General features: G+C 37.7%; 4 protein-coding genes across 4 annotated transcripts in view; 2 read left to right on the top strand and 2 right to left on the bottom strand.

Annotated features, from left to right (window-relative positions):
- The window catches only part of LOC106294497 (ABC transporter G family member 35-like), an 8,086-nt gene extending 2,573 nt beyond the window's left edge, over positions 1-5,513 (top strand). Inside the window, exons 4-9 of the mRNA XM_013730061.1 lie at positions 1,558-2,427; positions 2,503-2,656; positions 2,729-2,779; positions 2,867-2,973; positions 3,395-4,236; positions 4,556-5,513. Of these exons, the coding sequence (XP_013585515.1) occupies positions 1,558-2,427; positions 2,503-2,656; positions 2,729-2,779; positions 2,867-2,973; positions 3,395-4,236; positions 4,556-5,483 (2,952 nt within the window). The 3' untranslated portion in view covers positions 5,484-5,513. The remainder of the gene's footprint in view (positions 1-1,557; positions 2,428-2,502; positions 2,657-2,728; positions 2,780-2,866; positions 2,974-3,394; positions 4,237-4,555) is intronic.
- A 606-nt stretch (positions 5,514-6,119) lies between these two features.
- On the top strand, positions 6,120-9,004 carry LOC106295306 (pinin). The gene is made up of 10 exons (XM_013731166.1): positions 6,120-6,229; positions 6,324-6,419; positions 6,501-6,566; positions 6,654-6,818; positions 6,918-7,034; positions 7,179-7,250; positions 7,733-7,816; positions 7,928-8,028; positions 8,303-8,387; positions 8,459-9,004. Exons 1-10 carry the CDS (start codon positions 6,152-6,154, stop codon positions 8,843-8,845), a joined length of 1,251 nt encoding a protein of 416 aa, XP_013586620.1. The 5' UTR covers positions 6,120-6,151; the 3' UTR covers positions 8,846-9,004.
- A 33-nt stretch (positions 9,005-9,037) lies between these two features.
- LOC106295307 (fasciclin-like arabinogalactan protein 19) lies at positions 9,038-9,950 on the bottom strand. The gene has a single exon (XM_013731167.1). The coding sequence runs from the start codon at positions 9,898-9,900 to the stop codon at positions 9,166-9,168; it is 735 nt and encodes a 244-aa protein (XP_013586621.1). The 5' UTR covers positions 9,901-9,950; the 3' UTR covers positions 9,038-9,165.
- A 141-nt stretch (positions 9,951-10,091) lies between these two features.
- Positions 10,092-12,553, bottom strand: LOC106295305 (MATE efflux family protein 7-like). Its single transcript, XM_013731165.1, has 7 exons — positions 12,106-12,553; positions 11,448-11,992; positions 11,275-11,361; positions 11,150-11,206; positions 10,853-11,091; positions 10,443-10,648; positions 10,092-10,355 (listed from the first exon to the last, which is right to left on the bottom strand). The coding sequence occupies exons 1-7, from the start codon at positions 12,373-12,375 to the stop codon at positions 10,320-10,322; spliced, it is 1,440 nt and encodes a 479-aa protein (XP_013586619.1). The 5' UTR covers positions 12,376-12,553; the 3' UTR covers positions 10,092-10,319.
- Positions 12,554-13,442: the final 889 nt, after the last annotated feature.

Here is a 13,442-nt window from a genome sequence, read left to right as displayed (position 1 = left end):
ATATCATTCTAAATTAAACTATAAACCATATTGAATAAATAAATATTTTAATTTCAAAATTTACTTTGAATAATTTTTTTTGATAAAAGTTTTGAACTAACATTGATAATTTTTTTTTAAATTATAAATTACTAAAATTATTAATCTCACAATGAAAATTTTGTTATCGGTAATTTAAAGTTTTTACTATTAAAGATACACATGATCAAAAAACATATGAGTAGAAAAAATCATTTAATAGACATTAATATTAAAAATATACTATGTATGTTAATATCATTTAAATTTAATTACATATCCTATCAAATTTTTTAAACAATTGTTTGGATTAATAAAATTGATTTATACGTTCACACCAATTTAATTATATATGTAATAGTTACTGAATTTTAATTATTCAATATATATTTATTATTTCATAATATGTAAAAACATATAATACATAAAATAATTTTTATATATAATGTTTATTCCGCGCAAGGCGCGGGTCTTAATCTAGTAGTTTGTTATTAAAAAATACGATTGACCAGCTAAGAAAATATTTTATACCCGTATCCGTCCACCAAAATTTGCAGATAACATGCGAAATCCGCAAATAAAACTACTTATCATAAAAATAAGTATTATAAATATATTAATTATTTTCTAAAATATAATATAAATTATATATTTATAATTGAAATAAGAGAAATCACTTATGATATTTTTTTAATTTATTTTCACAAAAATAGTTTTTACAAGAAAAAGTGATTAAAAGATGTTTTATTGAAAAGTAAATATTAAAAATTAAAAATAAAATCCGCGAACCGTGCGGATTAAGATCTAGTATACTCTTGTACCCTAAGATTAACTAACCCTAAACTTAAGGTTTATAATTAGTGGGTGGAGTTTAAAATATTAAAATAGAAAATACATATGAATTTTTTTTTTAAATAACTTCAAAAAGTATTTACAGATTCAAAAAAAAGAATTTAAAAAAGATAGAAATTTTTTTTATAAGAAATTTTAAATTTGAAAACATATAATTCAAATATGGAGATGATTGGTAGTTGCAGTGGTTCTGTCCACAACCCTATTTATTTCTAAAACACCAAATTCAGAGCAATCAAGCTTTTAATTTTTTTTTGAAACCACAGCTCTAGAAATAACTTACAGCTGTACAAGTGCTCTGCAGAGCCAAATATCCAAAACAATTTTTTAGTGCTTTCATAAAATTCTACAGCAATAAAATTTAAAGCCACAATAAAAAATCTACAGATTTTTTTCAACAACAAAAATTTTAAAACTACAGTCATTACCAATCAGACCCTAAATCTATAAAACAAGAGATAAAATTGTCTTTTGCCTCTTTAATGAAATATATTTTGATCATTTTCTTTTTTTGAAGACAAAAACTTAAAAATAATTATTTAAGAGAAATGCCCTTTAAATAATTTAAATATTTGTAATATTTTTACGAATATATGTTATTTTAAAAACATTTTTAAATTTACTGATTAGCCGATATCCGCATATGATATTCCCAGCAATAATACCAACACTTGACGTGTGGAACAGGTTACCTCTAAGAAAGATCAAGAGCAGTACTGGGTGGATCAGACCAAACCATACAGATACATTCCAGTGCCGGAATTCGCCAGCAAATTCAAGACGTTCCATGTTGGTAACAAACTCTCCAACGAGCTATCAGTACCGTTTGACAAATCCAAAGGACACAAAGCAGCTCTAGTGTTTGACAAGTACTCAGTGAAGAAGTCTGAGCTTCTCAAAACCTGTTGGGACAAGGAGTGGATGCTCATGAAGCGAAACTCCTTCTTCTACGTCTTCAAAACAGTTTCAATCATCATAATCGCTGCGATCTTGTCTAGTGTTTTCCTCAGAACAGAGATGAACACAAGGAACGAGGCTGACGCGAACATGTACATGGGTGCACTTCTGTTCGGTTTGATTATGAACATGTTCAACGGTCTTGCGGAGATGGCTATGACGATACAGAGACTTCCCGTGTTCTACAAGCAAAGAGATCTTTTGTTTCATCCACCTTGGGCATACACGCTTCCTACTTTCTTGCTAGGGATCCCAATCTCAATCTTTGAGACAACTGCATGGATGGTTGTGACGTATTACTCCATAGGACTTGCACCAGAGGCAGAACGGTTCTTCAAACAGTTCCTCATCATATTTCTAGTCCAACAAATGGCTGCAGGGATATTCAGGTTTATTGCATCTATCTGTAGAACCATGACCATAGCTAACACAGGTGGTATGCTCGCTCTACTAGTCGTGTTCTTAACCGGAGGGTTCCTTCTTCCTCGCCGTGAGATCCCGGTTTGGTGGAGGTGGGCTTTTTGGGCTTCTCCACTTTCATACGGTTTCAATGCCATAAGCGTCAATGAACTGTTTGCTCCTAGATGGATGAATAAAATGGTAACTATCTTTTAAAATCATATATTAAAGTTAAAAAAAAAAATGCAAAGACCTCATGCTGTTGTATACTTGCAGTCTTCCGACAACACGACGAGGTTAGGGACAGCAATGCTTAACATGTGGGGTGTATTTGATGACAAGAACTGGTATTGGATAGGCATTGGAGCTCTGTTTGGTTTTGCTGTCCTCTTCAACGGTCTTTTCACACTTGCACTTTCTTATCTAGACCGTAAGTTTCCTTTTTAGTATTACTTCCAGCACCAGCTCATAAAGATACTAACTGTATATATCACAACAACAGCACTTGGGAAGCCACAAGCTATACTCCCAAAAGAAGAAGATGAATCCAAGAGTGAGTATTACTTTGTTTATACAATAACTTAAATGAGAAAAACAGAAAAAAGAAAGAAAGTTAATACTAATGTATATTGCAAAACAGAGGAGATTCCAATGGAGAATGTGAACACCAAGAAAGGAATGGTTCTTCCTTTCACTCCACTAGCTCTGTCCTTCGACGATGTTAAATACTTTGTTGACATGCCTGTGGTAATCTTTTGAAACACTAGTTTGATTTATTTTATTTTTTTGACAATTCTCTCAAATAGCTTTTTTTTTAGTTTTTGTCACCAAAATAACTTTAAAAAGAAAATGACCAAAATATCTTTTTTTTTAATTTTAAAAATTTTAATTTTAAAAATTTTAATTTTAAAATTTTAATTTTAATTTTTTTAATTTTTTAAATTTTGAAATTCTACCTTCAAAATCTCATTCCTTAATTCTAAACCCTAAATAATTAATCCTAGAGTATAAGTGTCTATTTACTTTTTATTAACAAAAAAAAGTTGGTCATTTTCTTTTTGAGAGCTATTTTTGTGAAAATAAATTAAAAAACTATTATATGGAATTTCTCTTTTTATTTTGTTACTAAGTGGAAAAAAAAGACTCATAAAAGACTATGATGGTGCAGGAGATGAGGGACCAAGGAGTTCAAGAAACAAGACTGCAACTACTAAAAGGAGTGACAAGCACGTTTAAGCCAGGAGTGTTGACCGCATTGATGGGTGTGAGTGGTGCGGGTAAGACAACCTTGATGGACGTTTTAGCCGGGAGAAAAACAGGAGGATACATAGAAGGAGACATAAGAGTGTCTGGTTTCCCCAAGAAACAAGAGACATTTGCTAGAATCTCTGGTTACTGTGAACAAACAGATATTCATTCTCCACAAATTACTGTAAGAGAATCACTTATCTTCTCTGCTTTCCTTCGCCTTGCTAAGGAAGTAAGCAAAGAGGAGAAAATGATGTTTGTTGAACAAGTGATGGAACTGGTTGAGTTGGTGGACTTAAGAGACGCCATTGTGGGTATACCAGGTGTCACAGGACTTTCCACTGAACAGAGAAAGAGGCTAACGATAGCCGTTGAACTAGTGGCCAACCCTTCAATCATCTTCATGGACGAGCCTACTTCAGGGTTGGATGCTAGAGCAGCTGCCATTGTGATGAGGGCTGTGAGGAACACTGTGGACACAGGGAGAACTGTGGTCTGCACCATCCACCAACCTAGCATTGATATTTTCGAGGCGTTTGATGAGTTACTACTAATGAAGAGAGGAGGACAAGTGATATACTCTGGTCCCTTAGGCAGAGACTCTCACAAGATCGTTGAGTACTTTGAAGCCATTCCTGGAGTACCAAAGATTCCTGAAAAGTACAATCCAGCCACGTGGATGCTTGAAGCTAGCTCCCTTGCTGCCGAGTTGAAGCTTGGAGTTGACTTTGCTGAGCTCTACAAGTCTTCTTCTCTATGCCAGTGAGTAAACATAACAACAATATTCTATAGAGAAATACTTTAGAATAGCAATAAAAAACTTTTTATCACAAAATAGTTTTTAAAGGCAAAATGACCAAATTTTTTAAATCACAAAAAAGTTGCAAGAGTCAAAATATTATTTTAATATTTATTTATATACATAGTAAGAGTACAAATTTGTTTACCTCATGAAACTTATATTAGTCATTTTCTTCCTTATTTATTCTTTCGGTCATAAAAACATTTTTAAGTCTTTTTAGAAAATTTGCTTATTCTATGTGTTACATCCAAACTTACTAACATCTATTTATTGTCACAGGAGAAACAAGCAGCTGGTACAAGAACTAAGCGTGCCTCCACAAGGAGCATCTGATCTCTACTTTGCCACACAGTTCTCACAGGACACATGGGGGCAATACAAATCATGTCTATGGAAGCAGTGGTGGACTTACTGGAGATCACCTGACTACAACGTTGTCCGGTTCATCTTCACCTTGGCAACAGCTCTTATGATCGGTTCTGTCTTTTGGCAAATAGGAGGTAAGAGATCAAACGTACAAGACCTGACCATGGTGTTAGGAGCAATCTATTCAGCAGTTATATTCATTGGAGTAAACAACTGCTCCACGGTGCAACCACTGGTGGCAGTGGAACGGACCGTGTTCTACAGAGAGAAAGCAGCTGGGATGTACTCAGCTATACCCTATGCTATCTCCCAAGTGACATGCGAGTTACCTTATGTCTTCATCCAGACTACATACTATTCACTTATCGTCTACGGAATGGTTGGATTCGAGTGGAAAGCTTCCAAGTTCTTGTGGTTCCTCTTCATCAACTACTCTTCTTTCCTCTACTGGACTTACTATGGCATGATGACTGTCTCCCTCACACCTAACCAACAAGTTGCTTCCATCTTTGCATCAGCCTTTTATGGTATCTTTAATCTCTTCTCTGGCTTTTTTATCCCAAGACCTAAAATCCCAAAGTGGTGGATATGGTACTACTGGATCTGTCCTGTCGCTTGGACCATATACGGTTTGATCACCTCTCAGTATGGTGACATTGAGACTCCCATCGCTTTCCCTGGTGGTCCTCCTAACCTCACTGTGAAACAGTACCTAAAGGACCAATATGGTTTTGAGTCAAGCTTCATGGGACCTGTTGCAGCTGTCCTTGTTATCTTCCCTGTCTTCTTTGCTTTTGTCTTCGCCTTCTGCATCAAGACTCTCAACTTCCAGACTAGATAGAAACCCTGCTCTCTGTTTTATTTTTGGTGTGAAATATTTGTTGCAATAAAACTTTTTATTCCCTTCTTTTATTATTTGTGATATACTGAAATTTGTGATAATATAAGTATATTGTAATTACCACATGAGTTGTTCTCTAGTTTTTATATACCTCTTAAAACAAACACAAGTGTAACTATTATTTTGTGTATTATTGAATTATACAGATTTATTAATGAATTTGATTTTACAACGGAATTGATGTGTATTTGATTTTATTTTAAATCGAGATTGATGTGTATTTGATTTTTTATTATTCAAATATAAATATTGAAACCTGAGTGGAAACTTCCAGATTTGTAAAATTAATTAAAATCAGTAAGACTTGAAATTTATTTGAATTTGTAAATTTTATTCAGTTTTGAAATTAGTCAAAATATTTTTTTGAGCAATCTTTTTAAAAATAAATTATTAGTTAAATTTTGTTTGTCAACTTTTAGTTAAAATTAGTTTAAATATAATAAACGAATAAAACCTTTTTCTGATGTTAAGGTTAGTGGACTCGAACCGCCAAAGAAAACTACGGCCCAAAACGGTACTAAATCGGTTTAAAGCCCATATAAAAAATATTCGTCTCTTCTAAGAGTGTTGCAAGGGTTTCCAGTAAACTTCTTAGCTAAGCTGTGACTATGGGAGACACCGCCTTGGAGAAAACCGCCGAAGAGCTACGGCATGAGATCGATGAGCTTCGCCGTCAGCAGCGCGAGGTAAAATCATCTCCACCTCAATCTCATTCTCAGTTTAAATCTCCATTCCAATTCTCTTTTTTTTTTTTTGACGGCGATTCTATATCGTAATCAGATTACGGAGAGGCTTCGCGATCCTCGTGGAATCCGACGAGGAGAACTCTCAGGCGCTGGTCCGCGCAACCAAGCCCGTAGAGGCTTTCTTCGACCTGTAAATTTTACTTATCCTTTCGCCTCGCTATCGTTCTCTTCTTTGAGATTGTCTTAATAATAGGTTTATTTGATTTTGAAGGCGGAGAGGAATGACGTGGAGGATGAGCCTCCTGCTAAACGGAGATTGTCTTCCGCCGTTGTTAAGGTATCTGAAGGAAGACTCTCTTGCTCAGAAAGTAATGCATTCTTATTAATAGATTGTAAAAAAAAATGTTTTTTTTGTAATTATTAGGAGACTCTAGTCGAAGGTGAAGATGTTAGTAAGGTTGATGTTGGCAACGAAACTCATGTTTCAGCTGGTGAAAATGGGAACTCTGATCTAAGGGACAGGAAGCTAGATGGTCATCGTCGTGGAAGTTGGTCGCAGAGGGATGCAGAACATAGAGGGGCCAAGAAGGTAATCGATAACCACTACAGTTTTTACAAAGATCGTCTCTTTACTCGTTTTTATAGTTGGGATTTACTCAATAGTCTTCGTCGCTATGTTCTTTATCAGGGTTTTGAAGATATGGCATTGCCTGAGCCTGCACCAAGGAATTTACCTAAGAATGAGGATCCTAAACTGGTTAATAGGAACAGAAGAATGCTTGGGAATCTTCTAGGGACTTTGGAGGTATTTTTTTACATTACATGGACATTGCTCTTTTGCTCATGTTCTTTAGTCCCTCATGGATTAGCTTTTTCCATGGCAGATATGTCGTTCGTTTATTCAAGTTTTTCGTAGTCTCGCTTGTTTACATTCCTTTCTATTCTGCAGAGGTTTAGAAAAGAGGATAAACAGCTTTCTGGAACAGATGCCTATGCTCGAAGGTCCGCTGCGCTACAAAAGGTAAGCACAGACTCATATTCACATGGCTTGTTTCATGTACTTAAAACATAGATACGAGATATTTTACGAAGCTATTGCTGATTAGCGAGGGGAAATGTTACTTTATTGTACTTGGATGTGATAGTCTTCATCTACTTGAAACCCAGATACGACGAGATATTTTTCTAAGTTATTGCTGTTTAGTGAGGGGAACTGTCACTTTATTGTACTTGGATGTGATAGTCTTCATCTTCTAGCCAATGCAGGATTGGCCTCTAGTTTATTTTTACATGAGTGGCATTTGTAAAGGAGCATAATTTTATCTTGATATGATTTATTTTTGGAATTGGATCTTCTTGACCTTTAATGTAGGGGATGATTATAATGTTGCTAAGATGTTAGGTGTAAGATATCATTATATGTCCAGTGAGGAGTGAGGTTATATATAAACTTCTTTCTTAGTTCTACAATGCATTAACCGTGTATACCTCCTACTCATATAGGCTGAGCAAAAGGCTCGTGAAGAAAGTGAGCGACTGAGGCTGCAAGAGCGTGAGACTCTGACTGAAAAGAGGAGAAGAGATCTTGTAAGCACACAGCTACGATTTTTTTTTGTACTTTCTATTCGAAAGGGCATTCTTGTTTAGGCCTATTCTCGTATACTAGTGTTCTGATATACAAATTAACTTGTCAATCAGACGCTTCGAGCCCGTGTTGCTGCTAAGGCTGAACAAAAAGAGTTGGAACTGCTATTCCTTCGGTGGTGTGAGCAGAAGAAAAAACTTGGCAATTTTATAAGGTAGAGTTGAGATGCTGTCTTTATTTCCATAGTACCCTTACTGCCTCTGCGTGATGAATCCTAATGATGTGTTTGCTTTGTACTATGTGCAGGTTATTTTTAATTTCGGTCCAAAGTGTGCATATTCTCACAAAATTTAATAGAAGCAAAGATAAGTTTCCATTCACGTGCATACAAATGTTGGTGGCCAAGGCCATAGGTAGAGATTGATAGCTGATATATAGGTTTCTTTTAACATCCTTTTCATTCGATTGCATGTCGACGGCTGTTTCAGGACTAAAGCAGAGCCACATATATACTATGCACCAACGAGGCCTTTGGAAGAAGATACAACTGAGGCGGAGCAACGCAAAGAGCAGGTACAGTGTAGCTTTTGTGAATGTAATCTTTTGACACGCATGCTGTATGATATTGATATGTGTGGGCGCAGGCATTCTTAGAATGGAAGGCGGCAAAGAGACAAGACGTGAGTGAGTATCAAAAGGAGATAGAAGAGAAATATCTGAGTAATGTGGAGAAAGAGCTGGAAAAGTGGGAAAACGCAAGGAAGGCGAGGAAAGCAAACAACGGGGATATGAATTTGCAGGAAACAATGGATAAAGAGTTAGAGACGCATATAATGGAGCACGGGCCAAAGAAAAGAAAGATACCTGGAGGTGGAGGAGGAGATGAAGAGGAAGAAGATGAAGTAGAGGATATCAATGGTGGGGAGGATGAAATGACAATGGATGATGTACTGGAAGAGGGAGATGGAAACGACAAAGAAGTGGCAACTGATACTGCGGAAGCAGGAGTGGAAGGAGAAATTGAACAATAGATTGTCAAATGTCTTAGTGTGTGTTGTTCTTTGATGCTTGTGTTATAGGACACCTGGAGTTTACGAGTTAGAAGAAGACTATGCTGGACTATGTTATTGTAAAAGGGATTTGCCTTTGTGCTGTGATTTAATTTATATAAAAACTAGTTTTGGCCTTAACTTTGCATACTTGGGCTATTATTACTTTTGAAACTACAAGCTTTAACGCTCAAGAACGAGTAAAAGTGTTTACAAAATCAAAGATTACAAATTTCTCAAGAAAAAAGAAAGGACTTGTTTACAGCTAAATCTCCACTTGCACAGATTATGACACGTGTCTATCAGAAGTGGTTACTCCTCCAATCTAACGGACCTCCTTCATCGCCTACGATCATGCCTTCTCTCCACGGCGACGGTGAAACTTCTTCAACCCTTGGAGTCTCTGCTGGTGTACGACCAAGAAAGGAGGCGTAAGGCTGTGGCGCCGGTGAGAATCTAGAAACCACAGCATACGGTGACTCCGCCGGCGAATCAACCACGGGAGGCAAATCAACGGAAAGTTCCGAAGACGAAGGAGTCGTGAGCGAAAGAAGACCGTCGATACCGTGTACGGCGAGATGCTGACCGTAGAACAAACCAGGGAGGAAAATGTGAACGCCGTCGAGATAGACGGACTCGTTGGAGGAAGAAGACTTACCGAGTAGGAGGTGGTGAGAGGGAAGCAGCGTCGGGAGAGAGGTGGCGTTGGGGAGTGATCGGAGATCGGAGAACGGGAGGCGGACGGGTACGGAGTGGAGGCGGAGGGTGGAAACGTAGAAGGAGAAGGAACGAGTCATGTCGAGATCGAAAAGCGTGGAATCGGTGGGGGCGAAGAGTGTGAGGGTCTCGGCGGAGAGTAAATCGAAGAGGAGATCGGAGGTTACGATGGCGTTAGCGAAGAGAGCTCGGCCTCTGACGCGGAGCACCGTGATGGCTCTTTCCAGTTCTTCCAAAGGTACTCCGGCGGATGGATGAGGGAAACAGAGAACGAGAGCAACGAGAAAGATGGCGAAGGAGGAGAACGAGATAGTCGCCATTGTTGTTTACTATCGAGGTCGAAGAGAGCGAGAGAGAAGAAGGAAGAAGAAAGCGGTTATGAGTTTGTTGTATAGGGAAGAGAAGGGACCGTTAAGGCGGTTATGAGTTTGTTATTTAGTTTCCCGCGCTTACGCGATTTGATTATTGAGCTATTACTAGTTTCTTGTAGATTTATCTACTTACAAGCTGATGAAAGAACACCGTCTGATTCCAGTAAAAGATATGATGTTGATGAATGAAACGACCTCACAAGTACACTCGTAATGAAGTATTGTTACCAAACAAAGACTCGTTATTTTGCAGCAACCACTAGTCCTGAAGTAACATACATCAATCAAACTGCTACCAAAATGGTAAAACTTGAGGAAAACATGGTCCCTGTAATCTTTAGATGCTCTTAGGGCCGGCGGCTTAACCTTTAGGCTAAAGCCATTCTCTTCCTTGCTTCAAAGGCCTAGAGTTCAAAAAGGTTATTCGATGAACGTCTATTTCACAGTAAAAACAAGTCATGAAGAAGGAGAGATGAGAAAAGGAAATGGACCTGGTGTTCCCAGTTTGTGCAGCCAGTGACAAGAGCTAGCAGAAAAGTTTGTAGAACGGCACCAGCTTGTATTCCAACCCAAAGGCCAACACCTTTCAGATGAACCCAGAAGGCTAAAGTTGCTGCAAAGGGTATCCCCCAGAGATAGAAAGATCCTAAATTGATGTAAGCCCCTATATGTTGCCATCCGCATCCCCTTGCAATACCTGCTAACCATTTAAAACCAGAGTTAGGAGTGGCAGAGAAGAGTATAACTTTGGGATGACTGGATTAAGAAGGACAACAACATGAAGACATGGACCTATATTGTGAGGATCCAGAAGCAAATTATAAGTGATGGATTAGTATATAACATGTAAAAGACACTTCACTTTGGAGATTAAGAAAGTAAAACAATAGAGGAATAGGACCTGAGAGAACACCCTGTGAACCGTCTAGTATGATAGAGATAGAGACCAACAGAGCCATCTTTGCAACATAGTCGACTGTTTCCTTGTCACTACTGAAAACATACCCGAAAACATTCCTTCCGACTAACAGAGACATACTCACTACCAATGATTCCACTACTGCAAGAGACATTGCCGCGTAGACCACAATATGTGCCGCCCTTGAGTTTCCAGCACCTAATTCGTTTGAGATTCTTGTGCTACACATTCAAAAACATCAGCTTATGAAGATGAAAACCATATGAATCAAGCTCTAACCTTGCTGCAGCCGAGATGGCAAGTGGTATTGAATAGATTGTAGCAACTGTTTGGAGACTGCACAATAGATTGAATATTATTTTGGCAGATGACAAGAAAATGAAATGTAGATGAGATGAAGTTACCAAACAGAGAGCACAGAAGTTTCCAGTTCTGGGTTGGGTAAGAGACCAGAGAGTAATATTATGAGTTCATATGACCACCACTCTAGGCTGCAACAGATAAAAATAATTTTTCAAAAATAAAAAAAAGAGTGGTGGCATTGAGAAGTTGAAAGGCACATAGAATAGTGAAATACCAAACCATAGCAGCAGAAGGAAGAGCATAGCTAAAGAACTCTCCAACGCCATTGAATATCTCCATGGTAAGAGGCGCACGCGTCTCAAAACAAGAAGAGGAGAAGTACATGATAGACCCAAGAAGAATAGCATAGAGCCAGTTCGACAAACCCATAGCCAAGGCTCCACCAAGGAAACCAAGCCCTGACTTGTAAACCAAAAGCCAGCAGAGAGGAACGTGGAGACAGAACACAAAAGAGGAGGTGATCAAGAGGGGTCTGATCATGCTCTGGTTTTGGAAGTAGCGAGTGAGTGGCTGTAGAACAGCGTAAGAGAAGAGACCAGGGATGAGCCAGGCGGCGTACCTGCCGGCTTCGTGCGCAATAGAGTGGTCTTGGCCAAGGAAAACAAGAAGCTTCCCCATGTTGAACCATACGATAGAGATAGGGAAACAGACTAGTGTGAGACAGAACATAGCTGTGTATGTCTGAACGCCTAGTTTACGGTAGAGTTTAGCTCCGTAAGCTTGACCGCTCAGAGTATCCAAGGCACATGACAATCCTATCTAGTAGTAGCATCACCAGGCAAACAAATAATAACAATCAAGGTTCTTGATTACTGAGTATAACAAAGATAAAGTGAATATATTCAAATTTAGAGGTGTAAGCAAGCATATACGATGAAGCTGAAGCCAGTGACGTTGCAGAAGGAAGAAGCTAAGGAGGCGCTGGCGAGAGCGAGGTTTCCGAGGTGACCAACCATAACCATAGAGATGATCTGTAAACTGAACTGAGCGATGACGACAGCAGCCATAGGAGTGGCGAAGGAGATGAGACGTTTGAGTTCTTCGGTGAATGATCCGTCTCGCAGATTTCTCCATGTCACTACCTGAACTCTGTCTACCGGCAGTAGCAAGATATCCTTGGCGCTGCTCTCTGCGTCCACCATGGCGAACCGGAGAGAGAAAAAGAGAGAGAGAGATTTGTGTTTAAAAAATGTTGAAACCGAGTTATATGTGGTGAAAGTGTCAAACAAGGCGGTGTTGATGATGTTGTGTGCTTGCCTTCATGTCTCCGTTCAACTAATATTTTTTTCCAAAACCAAGTAAACAAATAATTTTATATGCGGCTTAAGTCTAAGATGAGATCCCAACGTCATTTAAACTCACAATTCTGTATCTTTGCTGTTTGTTTGTTTGTCCATCGTCGTGGGTGGTTCACAGTTTCATATTTTTCTACTTTATATTAAAATTTACATCACCTTTTAAGCCAAATTCCTCACGGGTGACAGGGTTTCGCGTCTATATATATATTGTAGTATATCCCAATGAGTTTTGTTTTGACTTTTAGAGAAAATGACCTTTTACCCATGTTCGGTAACTCGCTAGACGCTACGCGTGCGGCGCACCAACACCTAGCGATTTATTGAAAAAGCGGAAAAAAATCAGGGAATATGCGGGAATTTTTTTTATGTATTTTAACATGTATAATACCTTATTTATACATATAATACAAGTTAGTACATGTTTATGTAACAAATTTTGTTACTTCCAATGTTAATATATTGATGTTTTGCATTTGATATTATAGCTTTGGTTCATCAACTCGTATATACACTAATACACGATGTACCAAGTATTCTCATCAAGTCTATCGGTTTTGATATAAATGATGCTTATATTATCATTACAAGATTTCCAAGATCAAATATTATGACCCACCACAATTTGATTACCAGTGAAATTCAACCAATGGGGGTTTATAATAAACTGATACTTTAAAACAAGAGCCTCTAAAAACAAAGTCGATCCCACAAAAGAGAGAATAATAAAACTATAATGTAGCTTTTGGTTGATAAATGGCATTAGTTTAGTCATGCACAAAAAAAATGAACAAATCCCGGACTATATTTGCGAAGTGATTTTGTCACATGTCTTTTTATAATCAATTTCAAAAAATAAATATGACATGGCTCTATTAAATAAATATATTCATATATAAGATTTCAAATTTCGA

This window comes from Brassica oleracea, chromosome C5 (genome assembly GCF_000695525.1).
Source record: "Brassica oleracea var. oleracea cultivar TO1000 chromosome C5, BOL, whole genome shotgun sequence".
NCBI lineage: Eukaryota > Viridiplantae > Streptophyta > Magnoliopsida > Brassicales > Brassicaceae > Brassica > Brassica oleracea.
Note: the sequence above shows the minus strand (reverse complement) of the source record. Positions and strands in the feature narration are given on the sequence as shown.

What these genes read in the sequence shown, in the direction of transcription:
- LOC106295306 (XM_013731166.1), top strand. Translation starts at nt 6,152, where the DNA reads ATGGGAGACACCGCCTTGGAGAAAACCGCCGAAGAGCTACGGCATGAG. An exon ending in ATCTTCTAGGGACTTTGGAG is followed by an intron (nt 7,035 to 7,178) that starts GTATTTTTTTAC and finishes TCTATTCTGCAG; the next exon opens with AGGTTTAGAAAAGAGGATAA. An exon ending in AAACTTGGCAATTTTATAAG is followed by an intron (nt 8,029 to 8,302) that starts GTAGAGTTGAGA and finishes CGGCTGTTTCAG; the next exon opens with GACTAAAGCAGAGCCACATA.
- LOC106295307 (XM_013731167.1), bottom strand. Translation starts at nt 9,900, where the DNA reads ATGGCGACTATCTCGTTCTCCTCCTTCGCCATCTTTCTCGTTGCTCTC.
- LOC106295305 (XM_013731165.1), bottom strand. Translation starts at nt 12,375, where the DNA reads ATGGTGGACGCAGAGAGCAGCGCCAAGGATATCTTGCTACTGCCGGTA. An exon ending in TCACTGGCTTCAGCTTCATC is followed by an intron (nt 11,993 to 12,105) that starts GTATATGCTTGC and finishes TGCTACTACTAG; the next exon opens with ATAGGATTGTCATGTGCCTT. An exon ending in ACTTCTGTGCTCTCTGTTTG is followed by an intron (nt 11,207 to 11,274) that starts GTAACTTCATCT and finishes TCTATTGTGCAG; the next exon opens with TCTCCAAACAGTTGCTACAA.